Source organism: Sipha flava, unplaced genomic scaffold (assembly GCF_003268045.1).
Source record: "Sipha flava isolate LNK unplaced genomic scaffold, YSA_version1 73_pilon_pilon, whole genome shotgun sequence".
Classification (NCBI taxonomy): Eukaryota; Metazoa; Arthropoda; class Insecta; order Hemiptera; family Aphididae; genus Sipha; species Sipha flava.
Window position 1 is genome coordinate 1781793 of NW_020273613.1, and position 17129 is coordinate 1798921.

General features: G+C 29.9%; 1 protein-coding gene across 5 annotated transcripts in view; it reads left to right on the forward strand.

Annotated features, from left to right (window-relative positions):
• The first annotated feature begins 9239 nt into the window (after positions 1–9239).
• LOC112692406 (transient receptor potential protein) overlaps positions 9240–17129 on the forward strand; it is a 35936-nt gene continuing 28046 nt past the window's right edge. The window contains exons 1-5 of one of the 5 annotated variants that reach the window (XM_025567075.1): positions 9240–9306; positions 12240–12319; positions 12405–12571; positions 14063–14303; positions 15715–15857. In XM_025567075.1, the coding sequence (XP_025422860.1) occupies positions 12414–12571; positions 14063–14303; positions 15715–15857 (542 nt within the window). In that variant the 5' untranslated portion in view covers positions 9240–9306; positions 12240–12319; positions 12405–12413. Of the gene's footprint in view, positions 9307–11599; positions 11760–12151; positions 12320–12404; positions 12572–14062; positions 14304–15714; positions 15858–17129 lie in introns of those variants that run through there. The other 4 variants (XM_025567076.1, XM_025567074.1, XM_025567077.1 and 1 more) reach the window with 4 other exon arrangements.

A 17129-nucleotide genomic window follows, 5' to 3' on the forward strand; every position in this document is an offset into this window, starting at 1 on the left:
GATGAATAAAAAAAAAAACCCCGAAAAATAAGTGGCTATATATGGCGGCTGTACAGGAGTACGATCGGGTGTCCACAAAACGGAAACGACGCACGCAATATGAAACGGACGCAAGTAGCGTTAAAAAAAAAACATATGCGGCCGTTTACTGACCAGATTCTTTGATTGAAATATCTGCTTGCACGTGTCAAAGTTTGGCAAAGTCAGGGTGCACAAATAATATATTTAATTTGGTTGCAACATATAATTATTGTTGTTGTAAATGAATAAAAAAAAAACAATAATATATTTTAAGTCGTTGATTTGTTTAAGAGCACCATATTGTCATATCGAACGATTGAATCACTAGTGAATATTTATCGATTAAAATGTATTAATATATTGGCAAAATACATCGATATTTTTAACTTATCGGTATATCGTTGACGTTTCTAGTCAAAGTATCTTTACGATTGTTTAACACAACGCCAATGTATTGCTTATATTCTGCCTTTGATTATTGTGTAATGTTTCCGTATCCCATTTTGTCCAACAACGCAAATAATTCATCTGTTATGATCGTTTTTTTGATTTATAGGTCTTCAGATGCCACCGAGTTCTATCAAAGTATTGCATTACGAGTTCATGTGATCGTTTTTATAATTGCGATAGAGCCTAATAATCACCTTCCAATAAGTTATTCATTTTAAATTAAAATACGTTTTTTAAAAGTGTACACTTATGCAATATTATAATATATTTAAAAAATGTATCTGACCATGCAGTACAAAATTTTTTCTGAGGATTCTTTCAGAAATTCTGTATATGATTCCAGGTTTAGCGAAAATTGTTTCAATTGTATGAACATTTTTATTTCCAATATATAAAATTTTCGTTAGTTAATATTTTAATAATATGAATATTTTTTTTAATGTGTAATATTTATTATATTTTAAATCAAAAACGGATCACTTAACTCTTTATTGCACACATTAATATTAACATTCAATCTTCAACTTGAAAATATATATTTAGGATGTGTCAAATAATAACCGAAAAAGTATTTTTTACTTTTATTTCCAAAATTGAATTTAAGAACTCAGTTTTATTAAATGTATCATCTATGAAACATTGTACAATCACGACCTAAAAAAATTCCTACATCATTATACTAAAGTAGTTTTTATAATAAAACATTTTTCAATTTTACTATCAATATTAAAAATATATTTTAGATAAAACAAAATTAAATGTACCTAATTGAAGAATTAAAAAAAATATATAATACAAATTATTTTTCATATTAGTACCTAACATTCTTTGGTACAATAAAATATATTAGTTAATAATAACATTTGTAATACACATTTTATAATACGATTAAAGTAATAATAATTTTGGTAGATAAGAAAAAAAAAAATTAGAAAAAAAATGTAAATTTCTTGTTTAGAAATGCAAAAACTAACTGAAAAAATATTTTTCATATAAGCTTCAAACCGGTTAAAACCATTTTTTTTATTAACCGGTTTTATTGGACAATGTGTATGAACGAAAACAAAAATGGAACCACAATCACTAATTTTATAGAATGAAAACGAAATAGTTAACCAGAAATATATTTTTCGTTCTCGAACGGAAATAAATACATTTTTAATTACGAAAAATAATTAATATTTAATTTTAGTTTTTACACATTTTGTTAAGTTGGTCTGCCTGTTTTGTTTGACAAAAGACAGGTAAAAATTTAGATAAATATAAAATAATTCGCTGGATAAAAATTAAACAGTAGGTAAGTAGGACTACTAATCGTAACCTCAAACTACTGTAGATAATACGTGAACACGATTAATGACAACCAGAAACCACATTGATTATTGTTACAATACCGCTTTTAATAGACGATGATGTTATCTTAAATTTTATCAAATATTTGTAAATTTGTTCAAAATTTTGAATTAATATGGTTCTTCTTTTTTTTCTTATTCGATAATAAATATAACAGTTATGTTGTTCATTATGTGTGTTAGTATATTCAATATTGTAATAAAAACTTAAAAATATGTATCATATTATTTATTGTATATTAATAAACGGTCTCTGAAATAATATTAATATATATATTAAATATATGTATATTAATATTAATATATATTAATATACGGCCTCTGAAGCTGAAAAAAAAAAAGTTTATAAATATATACTCATAAATTATGAACTTATTTTAAGAATATCTCACGATAGTTGAATTTTCTAATTAATTATTTCATAATTATGGCAATGAATTGTCTGAGGTATAAAATTGTTATAAAAAATATATATTTTTTTAAAAGAACAAAATTAATCGGTTTTATTACATTGAAACCAGGTTTTAAAAAAACTATAAAATATAAGATCAATATCAGTTTTTAAAACCGAATAAAATCGGCAAACGTAAATTGCGTCCGGTATTTTTCAAGTATAAATTTTTGTGTAGTAAATTGCGCCCAATAGAAATATTATTTTTATGATAGTCATATAGCATTACCCAGAGGACACAGTTAATTTATTTGTTAATTTATTTGGAAAAGAGTAAAACAATTCTTATTAAATTTCATTACTTTCAAATAATTGAATAATATCATCTAAATAGTTAAAAATAATATTAGATTACCAATAAAACTAAATGTATAAAATAATAACCTATATTATCTAAATCTTCTATATCAGATCCATCTTGGTCATCATCACTAACATTCACATCCAACTGTTCAATCAATTTCTTTTCAGTTAGTCATTTTTTTAATACTATCATAACTAAATAGAAATTATAAAATAATATTGTGAAATGTAATAATGTTCCAGTAATACATTATTAGAATATTATTTAATTATTGTATGATCAACTGGTCGTTCTTAAAAAAATATAAGAATACAAAAGAAGGCAACAACTAAGATACATATGAGAATAATATGACATAATATTTATTACTACATGATATATTACGGTTAAAATGAATACAATAATATCATAAATATAATTATAGTAAAGATGTAAATGTGTATTGACTGGTTTACAATTTTTTTTTTTGTATATTATAAAGTATATAGTAAAGAAAAGGGGGAGTTTGGGGGCAAGTGTCAATCCAGTTGAAAAATATTAAAAATAAAATATATTTAAAAGAACTAAATACAGATAGAAAAAATAAATGTTGACAGTTTTAGAAGAATATTGTTACATTATTTTTTGGGGGTGTTAAGCCCAATCCCCGAAATATGCTTATATAGGTACGTCTATGATCAGTTTACATAATTTCTCCTATAAAAGCTCCGACCGTAAATATATGCTAGATCCACTTTTTCACTCAAAGGATCTTATAAACAATCCAAAAAATATTAAAAGACGCAAATAAAACCAACATTTATTTAAAAAAAAAACAAAACGTAAAATATCGATTGCTGGTATACGTAAAAATGCAGTATATGATCTTAGAAATCTAAATTTACATCGTTTTATATGCACTGTGATTCGTTATCTATACGAGTATATATAATATGGGAATATATGAATAATATGCGATTATTACAAAAGATTGTAAATTTAATTTTTATCTCTAATTACCGTAAAAACTTTTAAGGTTTCTATCTTAAAATTTGAAGTAAGTTTTTCTCATATGTTTGATCGATAAATTTATGTTAGCTTATAACTCCTTTTGTTAACTTTTTAATATTACCATTCGGCTTAAAATTAGAGTTGAAGTTCTATAAAAATGGATATTTTGTCAATTTTTTCTATGAATGGTTCTCTTTTTCAGTTTTGAGGCTAATGTAATCCAATCAGATTTGTTAAAAACGAACATTATTATGATTTCCCAAAGTTAAATTTATTTTTATTTATTTTTTTTAGAATACCCACAGTTAATCTGTCCGGTTATGTGGTACTGTTATAGATTTAAATTTAAAACTTAGATTCAAACTAGTAACTACTTTTATGCAATGAATATCCGTACACACAATAATTTGTATACGAACTATAGTTTGTCGAAGTGTTTTGAAGTGATTATTCTATTGGATTTTGTCCACCTACCGCACTTAGGTTCTAATACTATAGCTACTATTACGCTACTGTAGCCAATCCTACTCAAATCTTATCTTTTATGTAAATTAAGAAGACGTGGTCGTGAGGGGGTATAAGGCGGCCCTATAAACGCGTATGGTCTCCGGTTCGAACCCTGCCACCGGCAATTTCGCTTTCCGGCCGCGACCACCATTCCGAGAGAAGAAACCGCAACCCAGACCACTATAATTCCTACATGATTCACACTTAACTGATCCCTTCTACACACACAATACGAACGGAGGATCTGATAGCCCTGAATTCCAAAGCCCGAAAATAATTGGTACTTTTAAACATACAATAATAGAGAATTTCAAAAGTTTTCATGTGGTCTGAGGTTCAACAGTTAAAATGACGATAGTTGATTTTTGCAACCAATTTGACAAATATTATGAGATCGATTTTACCGCAAGCAGTGTAGAAAACGCGCTTATACGGTTCAATAACGAACATTACAATGTTTAGTGTAATATTTTTTTACGAACGATAATATTAAAATTAAGAAAAATCCAATGGTTAAAAAAAAGTATAAAATAATTCAGAAATGTGAATGAATACAACTGCGTTCTAGAAACAAAAAAAAAATGTTATTGTGTATTTATGTACATAATATATAAAGAAAAATATGTTAATTAGCGTTATAAATAATTTACCATAGTTACGTATGAAAAGTTCAATAGACATTCAATACTGTTATTACTCTTTATTTACACATTACTATGGCAGATCAACTATTTGAAATATTGTTTATTGTTATAGTTAATTAATTTAAATTTTCCTTTTTCGACAAGTAGATATTTACTTATTTAATAATCTACTCGAGTTTACATTTAATTCACTACTATTTGTTAAATGTTTAGCAGAACTTCATATGCGAATTTTAATTGCGCTGCGTAGAAACACATTTTCTACAACGCGTTCCCTAAAATATAGGAACATGCTAAATAAAAGAGTGTTATAGAAGGCTTTTTCCCTAGCAGAAATTGTTCAGACAATACTGTCATGTTATATTTATATTCCTATAAATTATATTTATGGATGTGATAATTTTTTTTCATTTATTACTATCAGATTCCATGTTATAACCTAAACAAATATGAATAAAGGATTTTGTAGTTATTTTATTTGCGACAAGATAATTTTATAAATTTACGGTTATTAATATTCATAAACAGATACTATGTAGTGTTTTTCATATAATAATACAAAAAAAAAAATAATAATAATAATAATTATAAATGGAGAAAAAAATGTTTTACGCAACCAAGCGTTTAGACTTCTTGGACTCATTATTTTATATTCATGATACTAAAATTAACGTAAACCGTAATTATTATTATTCTATTGCTTATGTTAGGGTAAATATGTTCAATTCGACATTGCTTTATGCGTCTAATCATAACTGGATGATGACCAACTTCCTCGTGGGGATGTAATAATGTTGAATTAATAATGAAGTATTTTTGTATCAAACAAAATGATAACATAATATGCGTCATTCAGAATACTTACGAAATTAAAGATTTATGATTGTAAATAGTACTGTAAATATTGTTACAACAAAAAAAGAAAGTATCGACAAACGCGAAAAACATAATACTTTGTTCTAGTTCGATACCTTCTACTACACCCACGACTTAAAATACAATTAAAAACCAAATTGCAATAATGGAGTTGAGTTAGTTAAGTTAGATATAACTACCAATTTTTGATTGTAATAATATTAATATACGATTGGAGCGTTTGTCTTTTTGATGTTAATTAAGATTTTTTCATTACATAAAATTATTTAAAGGTTAGAATAAAGGTGTTTTACATTTAAAGGTGTTAAATAAAAGCACATTGATCATTATGAAAACAATGCATCAAGGATTACAGAGACGATTAATGCGACTTAACTTGTCAATGTTAATAAACTGCACCGACGTTTTACAAAGGACACAGTAATGGTATAATAACTATATGAATGTAAATGTAGTTTTAAGTTTTCATTATGATCACTATTAACAGGTATTTATTTCACATGGATTAAACTTAACTATCTTTAGGTGCACGCTTCAATAAACGGTATTTAATTAATATATTTGAATAAAAATTAGGCCATTTTTTTTTCGGGGAACAAATCAATGGATATTACATAAATGTGCATGCTTCAATCGTAGAACAATCATTTTATATACCACTTTGTGTTGAATCAAACTAAACAATAGGGATAAAAGTATTTTTATCTTGTTAATTTTTACAATGTGTACATTATATCATAATGTATGTAAAATATATAATGCACAGTGGTATAAATTAAAAACAACTGTGTTTAATGCAGTTTTTTAAAATTTTAATACAATTTTAATAAAATTTTTCAATTTATATAGACAATAATATACTGAATATAATTTAATAATATCTTACAAGAGAAGAAATATATGTGTACTTCAGAAAACTGAAAACAGCAAAATCATCTTTAATTTTTCTCTGAATCATTATCTTATTTCTAGTGGTTAGTCATAATTTAATAATCAATCAATAAGAATAATAATCAAGTCATATTTTTTTAATATTTTATTTACATGTAAAATTAAGTAATACGTTATCAAACAATTTAGGTTATTTTTTGTTAGACATAATAACTGTCTTGGAAATAAGAAAATCCAAAATTCTGTATTTATTTTTGTCTGGCCCGTAAAAATACTGAATTGTAGACGGATGGCTTAAAAGAAAAAGTGGAAATAATGCTTCAAATATTTCATATAATTGTTCTCTGTATTGATGGAAAATGGTACTTTGGCGATGTTATTCTTGGAATTGTTCAAACTATTAATAGATAATTGATTAAGAGTATATATATATGTAGTTTAATCGTAAAAATACGTTATACTCAGGACAAAATCATTCAGTGTAAATTCATAATTGAGGTTTAATTTTTATTTATTTATTTTTATTTTGATTTCAAGAGAAAAACATTATCTGTGATGTAACATTTTTTATCTTTTTACTAACGAAAATTAAAATAAAGTTATTATTATGTTGACATTTGTAAAATTTCAAGTTTTATGTTAAAAAAAATAATTGAAAAAGTTATCGAAAAAATAAAATCGTTTCTTCATAGAGAAAATTATCATCTTTAAAAGAAAAAAAAAAGGAATCTCTACCTAATTTACCCTAGATGCTTTTAACCCACACAATATAGTTTTGGTGCCAAAACATCGTAAATAAACGATCATTTTATTTATAGATCCACGAACATGAGTACGGTCACACGTCACATACTAGCATGTATGCATCCGTACTGTAACTCTTATCGTAGTTGATTCAAGGAGCGTCAAATCCGCGTCAGGTTATTAAGTATCACTTTCTCTTAAAACTGATAAACCTCAAGTCAAACAATGTCACAATAAACCAAAATCATTTTAGTAGTGATGTTGGTATCCTAAGCGCAGAAAAATGAAAACGGGACCTTTAAGGATAGACTGGTTATAATTGAGCAAAACACGATAATTGAGTAAAAAAAAAATTAACTTAATAGACAAGCTGTTCTGAGTTCTGTATCTTCATTATTAATAATTATTCATTCATTACTCATTATAATTTAAAATATTTAAATTAAAATAAAACATTATTATACTTTAAATTCTGGGAATTTTATACATTATTATATGATATAATATTGCATAGTATGAAACAGATACCAACCAATTACCGAATGTCTTCTTATAGAAAAATACTGTTCAGAAAATTAATCTAAAAGAACTAATGGCACCGCCAAATCAAGTGTTATTTTTTTTACTCTTTGAGTATTGTTATTAATTAAAACGGAATGCTCTAAGAACGGAATTCGATAAAATCTATTAAATACGGATTGTGAATAAAATTGTTGAAAAAAAATAATAAATAAATACATTTTTATTTTATTTTTTTTAATCTTTTACATATAGTTTCAATAAAAAAATGGGTGGGGTGTACATAAAAGGTGCTGAGGACATGAGTTGAAGGCGTTATCCATTGATAGCGCTTCGGCGTGTATTATTATATTTGCACATTAAATGATAGAAAAAAAAGAAAAAATATATATATATAAAATACAGAATAATATAAAATTAGTATAAATACAATTGAAGAAAGTCCCTAGGCCATTGTTGTTTTAGCCTTCGTTGTCGGGAATTGAGTGGGAGTAGAGGCTTGAGATAAAAGGATAGGTATGTTGAGAAAGGCGGGATAATTGAAAATATTTAATTTATTGATTATGAATTTTATTTTATTTTCACTGTGTGCTGTATTATATATTAATTTTAATTATATTAAGAGTATTATAATTAATTGTTCATATATTTATTTTACGTTTAATGTTTTTTTTTTTTAATTTCTGTATTTAATTGTCCCGCACTCGATTTTCTGCGCTCAATCGTCGTAAGTCTGGTAACATAATGAACTGATGATATTAAAGTAAAATATCACACATCGCTGTAATATATACGTTCGAGTTACACTTCTTTCTTTAAATATTTATTATTAAATTAAAATATAATATTCTAGAAAACTGCGTGGTAAGATGATTTATTTAAGCCTGATAATATACATTAAATAAATGATTTTTAGACATATGGGACTGATCCGGCTGTCAAACTTTACTTAAAATCGTTTTCTGAAACAAATAGTGCATTGATTTCAAATGTATAAGAACAATTTTTTTTATATCAGTCTACCAATTTCTGTATCTCGTTCTTGATTTTATTTTTAACGATGATCATAAAGTTTAGTGTACAACGAAACCTAAAATGTATATTAAGTTCAAGTGTTTTTTCACGCTCATACACATATTATATACAAATGTTTATCGATTATTACCTATGCTCTAAGTTGTTATTTTTCCTCGGTCACCTAAATCGGATTATGTGGTTACGTGTATAGGTTAATATGTAACCCACACATTTAGCGATCAGTATTATGACTGTAATAACAATTTTAATATAACACCATACCCTCCAACGACCAACCCAATTTTTATATAAACTCATTATAATACGTACAGTATTTCTGTCAGGGGTTCCGTCACGTGTTATGACAAGTTCGTATCGCAAAACTAGTCGAATCAAACCGGAAGGAATCTATTGTACTGTATTATTAATAAAATATTGTATATAATAGCAAAAAAAATTAATTGTGCCTATTGTGTTTCATTATTATCATTATTGAAACAATAAAATTGTGTATTTTGTGGTACGAGCTGTGAGTTGTAAGTAAGTACTACATGCATTACGATTTTGTAAGTATCTATGTAATACTATAATTAATTATAATAATTTTACAAAAGATCATGTGGGCATTGCACACTGTTGGTTATTACAGTTATAATCGGTATTGGCACTTTCTAGATAACGTGGAAATGATCTTTTAACCTTTATTTAGATAAAGCCAGAATATCTTATCTTATACTTATCTTATTGCGATTTTTTCGTCGATAGATAATAGATATTAAATTAAGTAGCATAATGCGTTTGGGCGAATTACCTTTTTTCTCGAATAAAAAAAAAAAACAATGCGTTTTGCGAGTATAACATTTGTTGCTATTAACCATTGGTTTTTATATATGTTAGAAATCAGACAATATGTTGGGAAGAGTATATGTCAAATAATATTAATTTTTTAGAGTATATAAAGCGCATAAGAATAAAATGTCAAGCAAAACGAATGTAGGATAAATATTTTAATTTAACTAACATATAAAAACATGAATATTATAAAAATATATATTAATATTATAATAATAGTAATATTATAGTCCTTTTTTAATCATACCCATAGAAGTCACGAATTAATAGTGTATTACCCAAACGCATTGCAAGATATCAAAAGAGGTCGTCCAAACACATTACAATATATTAAAATTACTTTCCCAAAAGTATTATGATAAATAACCCGAACACATCGAAATTTTAAAAAACTCGCCCTAAATTAAGCAAACAGGTGGTTTATTTTTTTAATTATAATTTATTTTTAGGTTTTGTTAAAAACTGATTTAGTTATTTTATTTGCTCACTCTTGTCTACATTAAATTCATAATCGTTTTGATCATAGAATAATAATTGAAATCATGTGAAATGTGACGGGGTGATAATAGTAATAATGTAATTAAAACTAATATTATTCATAATCGATAACAATTTATGTTCTTCGATCGACTACTGGAAAACCCATTCAAATTAACCAGAAAATTAAATTCGTTAAATCAAATGACCTGATTTTATTGATCGGCATGTAATGTGTAAATTATTTCTTACTATGTATAGTGTTAAGTACTGAAGTGTAAACTATTGTATGCTTATTCATATTTATGAATGCGTGGCGGATGTTGACCGATTTTTTTTGTTCTTGTGCATTTTGTGTCTAACCTCAGGGTAAGGAGCATTGGTGAAAAATTGACGTCGAATTCGTGTTTTTTTCCGTCGACCACGACAAGGGCGTATTTGAGTTGAGGACATGGGGGCCGGGTTGAAACTGATTTTTCAACGCAAACTAACCTAACCTTTTTCAATACAAACTTAAAAATAATTTACATAGTAATTTTAGTAGTAATTTATATCCTTAATAATTTATACATTACATTTTTTAAATAAATCAACGTATTATATTCAAAAAAAAAATACGAGCCATGGGGTGGGGGGCGAATGCCCCCTTCGTCCCCCCTCTAATACGCCCTTGGACCGCAACGGTTAGGTTGGACGGGAGACGATAGTCGTCGCGCGGTTGGTTTTCCAGCGGACCACGGCCGAAAACGGAAAAATCGGAAAGGAACGAAAAATAAAAAACCGGTGCCGGGGAAACTTTTGAAGGCGCCCGCGGACCGCCCGCGTTGTGCGACGGGACGTGCGACGCGGCGGTACGCGCGACCGTAATTGATAAACAAACGACGTGCATTGTTACGAATACGGTCGCGGGTCCGCGGAACCTCTTTCCAAAGCGTCTTTTGACGAAGCGCTGTTCCCCCCCCCCATTACCACCACCGCGAGACCGGCACTAATTTCGTGAGCGCGGCCGGACAATTACGCCGGATACCATGGACGCCCACGCGCGGCCCCCGTCGAGTTCGACCGAAACTTTGACTGTTAATGGACTTTTATACACCCTCTAATTGCATAATGGGCACGTTCGCGCGCGCCGAGCGTGTAATTTCGACGTCGAACCCGACGATTACCGCGGTCCAAACCTGTCCGGGCAAAGGCAACCGAGGGAGGGGGGGATCAGAGAAAAACTCTCGCTTAGCCTTTCCCTCCTCCCCCCACCAGTGTACTTCGATACAAACGCACGGCCCTCGTGTCATTATCTACCGTCTCCGCTGCTAACCGCCGTTACCGCTACCGATACCGTATACGGTTACTGTTACTATTATTACCGGCACGTTTATTATAAAGCGTACGGTTCTCGTCCTGTTCCTCGCCGCGTGCGTGTCCGTCCCCGACAAATCCGGGCGACGTGACGAGTCCGATAGGTGGTGTACGGTACAGCTTTCGCGCGCGTCCCGGTGCTACGTGAACTGACTTTTTCACTCGTCTCCGCATTGTGTCAACCACGGCCCCATTGTTGCTAATCAGGGTGTGTAAATATTGTCCACGGATTATTATCGTTATTATTTATTTTCATCGCCGTTGCGACAACACGCGGTGGAAATCCTTTTCGGGCAAAGGAAACGACGGTAATGCTCTTTAAATCCTTCTGCGGTAATTTATTATGTTCATGTCGTGCCCGGTGGTGGCGAGCATTTTTTTTCTTCGTCCCTTCTCCTCTTCCTCCTATAGTTCGCATCGTACGTCCGCCGTCACGTTACGAAAACGGATTTTGTCGCTTTCAACTCCGCCCTGCAGGACCGCGCACCTACGCATACGACAATAGCAATTAAACAATAAAAAACAATAACGATTAAAACATGAAATAAATAATAACGATACGTACACGTCGACCGCTGACGATTGGCTCAAATGTCGATACACACGCGCATGTATGTACTAATCCAAACGCGGGTCAACAGTCAGGGCGCGCGTAGCTGCAAAAGTGCACTGATAATACGACCGTAAGGCTTCGGCCGGCGTCCAGGGCTCGACGTTGTATTATATTCTCCTTTCCTTTTTTTTCTTCTCTTTTTATATATACTTTTTTTTTATTTTTTATGGCACAGTTCGTTTCAGGTAATCGTCCGTGTGGTCCTCTGGGAGTTTACCCGGTTCCCGTTAGCGTGAGCGAATACACAGGGAAACGGTAATGAAAAATTATGCCAGACGATAGCGTTTTTTTTTTTTTTTTTGAGGTCACATTGCGCAATGCTGTTGTGTTGTGTTTCCAGGTTTTCGTCATGACAAAGTCACAGTCCAAAGAAGACCTCATCGGCTCCAAAGAGCAGCTGCGCGGCGACAGGAAATCTTTCGTTTTACCGCCGGAATATGTGCTGTCGCCCACCGAGAAAAAGTTCCTGTTGCTCGCCGAGCGAGGAGACTGCGCGTCCGTTCAGAGGTATGTATAGAAAGTGTTATAAGTCACGGACGCCGCGGTAGTTCTAATAAATTTCTTCGCGTACAAAATAAATAAAAACGCTTTTAAATTCGATTTGTATTTATATTACGTATGTCACGTTCTCACGTCGATTCGAAGAACCCATGGTCGAAAATAGCACTAGAATATTTTCTTTTGCTCTTGACTTTAGTAGTGTCATTAGATATTTAGGCAAATTGTTATTAACACACAGAAGAACATTATATTTTAATCCTTTTCTTTTTTTTTATTTTTTTAAAAAAACCGTTACGTCTGAGCAACGATTACCGATGTTAATAATCCAACTTTTGAAGTATTTATGTGTAAACGCGATACAATAATTTCTACGATTTCGAGACCAATTATAATCATCCACGCTACTTACATTCGTTCAATTTAATTTCACTTTGTTGTAAATTTGCTGAAATTAAACGAACAAGTTGATATAATATTCATATAAATATTGTCGTGGAAAATTTTTATTTGTATTAAATATTAGCTATTCATTTGAATGAAAAGGATTCGTGTTGTCAAATAGCTATCGGAAAGTGGTGTTATGGTAGTATTTAAATTAATGGATGGTATGGATAACATGATTTTGAGGCAGTTCCTTTGAAAATTCGAAGATATTTCTGTTACGAAGCGTGAGAACATCTTTATTCACACTCCAATTAATACAGTACATTTATAGAAAAATAGATATTAAAACCTCAATTCAATTTAACGAAGTAGCAATACTACATATTTTAAATCAATATAATGTTTTCCTTCATAAAATGATAATTCAATTATAATCGTAACCAAGAGTTGAGATTTCTGAACGATCCGTAATAAATTTTCAAAAATATTAAATAATTCAAAGCAACGAAATTATATAACTGAAGTTTAGATTCGGTTTTATGTCAGTAATATATTATATACTACTAAAAGATACTTTTGAACATTGGAATATTTCCTATATCTTTCATTTTATTCACTTATGTACTTAATTAATTTTGATTAAAGTTTATCGTAATTACTTACCGTTTTACGAGTACATGATATTTAAATATTTCTAAATAGAACTATTTAATAGTATTTCGAGTTTATTCTTAACTATAAGTAGTTTTAAGCATAAAAATGTGTAATAAAAATCTTAAAATATGTTTATATCTTTTATTATAGAAATCAATATTTACCATAATCAAGTTCTCATATATACTTTCGATAAGTTCATTATTTTCAAAGAAAAAATAATAAAATATAAAAGACATAATTTATTTTGTTGTGATTATTTAAAAAAAAAAATGGCTAATAGTTGAAGCGATAAAATGTTTTATTAAGTACAAAACTACTTAAAATTAAATTTTCTGAAAACAAGTATGCAATTTTTATCAGATTTAAATCTTAAATGTAACAGTGAAATTTTCGACTTGTAAAATATTAAGCATATGATAATTGTAATGCAGTAACAAACGCATACATATCATACAGGTTGCTGGACGAGCACAAAGGTCAGACCGATATACTCAACATCGACTGCACGGATCCGTTAAACAGATCGGCGTTAATAACGGCCATAGAGAATGAAAACATGGACCTGATACAGTTATTGCTTAAGGCTGGCATCAAGGTGAAAGACTCGTTATTGCACGCCATCAAGGAAGAGTACGTGGAAGCGGTGGAACTGTTACTGGAATGGGAGGAAAAGATACACGTAGCCGGAGAGCCATATGTGAGTTTTTGATTATCGCCTTAGTGCGTTTTTGACTTTTTTTTTAAAAAAAACACTTTTTTTTAATTTTGAACAAAACATGAGTATGTAGTTAATAGGGTTCGGGACTTATTGTCCACAAATTTTAGGAAATATGCTTACAAATATGCACTTGAAATAATCGAAATATGAGCCAAATATGCAACCGAAAATTCTTTTAATGATAGTTAAAAAATTTTATTTATTCATTGAAATCTAGAAATTATTTTTAATTAGTATTTTTTGACAACAATCACTCTATATACATTATATTAATGTGTATGTTCGATTTAATTTTTTTCATCTCCTGCAATGAAAACTAGATTATTTTCCTTTTACATTCTCTGAATGATTTACGATAACCGATAGTATACGCAGGAACAATTAGGTATTTCCCTTTTTGCCCTACCCTGACTTGTTCTACCATTACGTACATTAACCGATGCCATAAAAGTAAAAAAAAAAATAATGTTAACCTTTAAATTAAATTTACTTAACCTCAAACAAAAACTACGTAAATGTGTTGTAAATAACAATTAAATTGCCAAATTTTGTTAAATATGCGTTTTGCTCATCAAATGGTGAAACATGCGAAAATATGCAATTAAAATTTTTGTATTTCAGTCCGTTATGACAAAACAAATTTATATCATATTCTGCAATCATTATTAAACAATATGCAAATGCAACAAGTCCCGAACCCCAGTAATTTATATACAAATATTTATATTCATCGTCCTCATATGGAATTCTAAAAAGTAATAGAATTTCAAAATATTCATTATTTGTATAGGTCATATGATAATTAGTATCTATATCGTTTTCACGGAACACTCTATATATAATACTTGTAAATCTATTACTGAATGCATCGCGAATATTTTTTTTCATGTAATATACCATTACGTATATTGCAACCGTTGTCGTTGTTATTGTTTTCGTTATTGCTGTTGTCGTTTATGCACGTTACATAATTATATTAATACGTGATGCTTATTATTCTAATACACAATTTTAACGTTTTTGAACTTTCTAGACATGTGCTCTACTGCACACGGCGATGAACCATTTTATTACACAATATGCATTACATGTAATATATAATACTACCTCAATGCAGTCACGGATCTAGAACCATAATTTGGGTGGGGGAGGGGTAATTTTTTCAAAAGGATAAAAAAATAATACGCAATTTAAAAACAATAAAAGTAAATTAGAACTTTATTGATTATTGTTGATTTTTAAAATGACAACGTTTGATCTCCTTCGTTCTACACCTCCTGCATTTATGGTATTAATTCACAGACCCTCACGACTCCCCCCCCCCCCGATCCGCGTTTGACAAAATGTTATTTAACGCGAGGGTGATAATTCTTTTTTGTTTTTTCCGCAGTCTTGGGAAGCGGTAGAACCATCGGCGTCTACGTTTACGCCCGACATAACGCCACTGACGCTAGCAGCCCACATGAACAACTATGAAATATTAAAGATTCTTCTGGACAGAGGCGCTTCGCTGCCCATGCCCCACGACGTCAGGTAGTTGTAGTTCATCATAGAACGACCGCAGATAATCGCAATAATTGACGTTCAACCGAATATTTAATATTTATAATATTATATACATGTATAAGCATAGTATAATATTTATTAGTATACATTTAATATATACGCAGGGGCGGACTGGCCCACTGGCCTGCTGTCTTGTAGGATAGTAGGTACTTGTAATATAGGGCCCTTCATCAATAAGTTTCAAGAGTATATGATTAAAGAATTACATAAAAAACAGACTAATTATAATAATCATTATTAACCGATGCACATTTAAATTCAAATGTTGAAAAATATGTTATACTTATATTCTATCATACTCATCATTATATGGGTACAAAAAAATAAGTTGATTCACATTTAATAATACATAAAAAGAATATTGTAAAAAAAAGTAATTGCTGCTATAAATGTATCAAAAAAGGGGCCATCTACAATTCTGGTACAATATGCTTTTACTGACTAGTGATGAGCAAACAAAGACTAAGACCAAGACTATGGTAGTCTTGGTCTTGTTCTTGCAGACTTATTCTTGGTCTTGGTCTTGCACTTCAAGTCTTGGTCTTGCTGCAAGTCTCTTGCATTATTTAAAATTTAAAGACAACAATTATATCCAAAAATCAGTCGATGAGCAACCACGCAACTGTAGAGGCGCAGGACGATTGCAAACGGGTTGTCGAAATAATAGTTGTCGATAGCGCGTCAAGCATACCGCAAATACTACATTTAGAAAAAAATAAACTATACACTTTGAAGAATTTGGACTACATTACGTTATGAATATTCGGTGAAAAAGTACATTCGATGGCGGCCAACAACCCTACGTGTGCACTCGTACGGGCTCATTGATTTCAATCGTCCGCCGTGTACAGTAATCCCTCGTTATCCACGAAGGTTACGTTCCAGCAAACCTGCGCGGATAACGAATCCGCGGATAACGAGACCATAAATCAATGTAAAAAGGGAGGTTAGGTTTAATTTTTTTTAATTCCTACAACTAATTTATTTATTATTTATCGTATTGTTTCTTCATTTTTACGTATTTCTCGAACACTAGACTTATTTATTTTGTACGTTCTAGCAAATGACGCTCAGTATCACCATTTTTTAATTTGTCCAAAATTTCAATTTTTTGAACGATTAATAAAAAAACATTTCTTTTCCTTTTTATTGATATTTCATATCGAGAAGCCATTTAAAAATATTTTCACTACTAAATTTATTAATTATTGATGTATATGCGTCACGCACAAATATCAC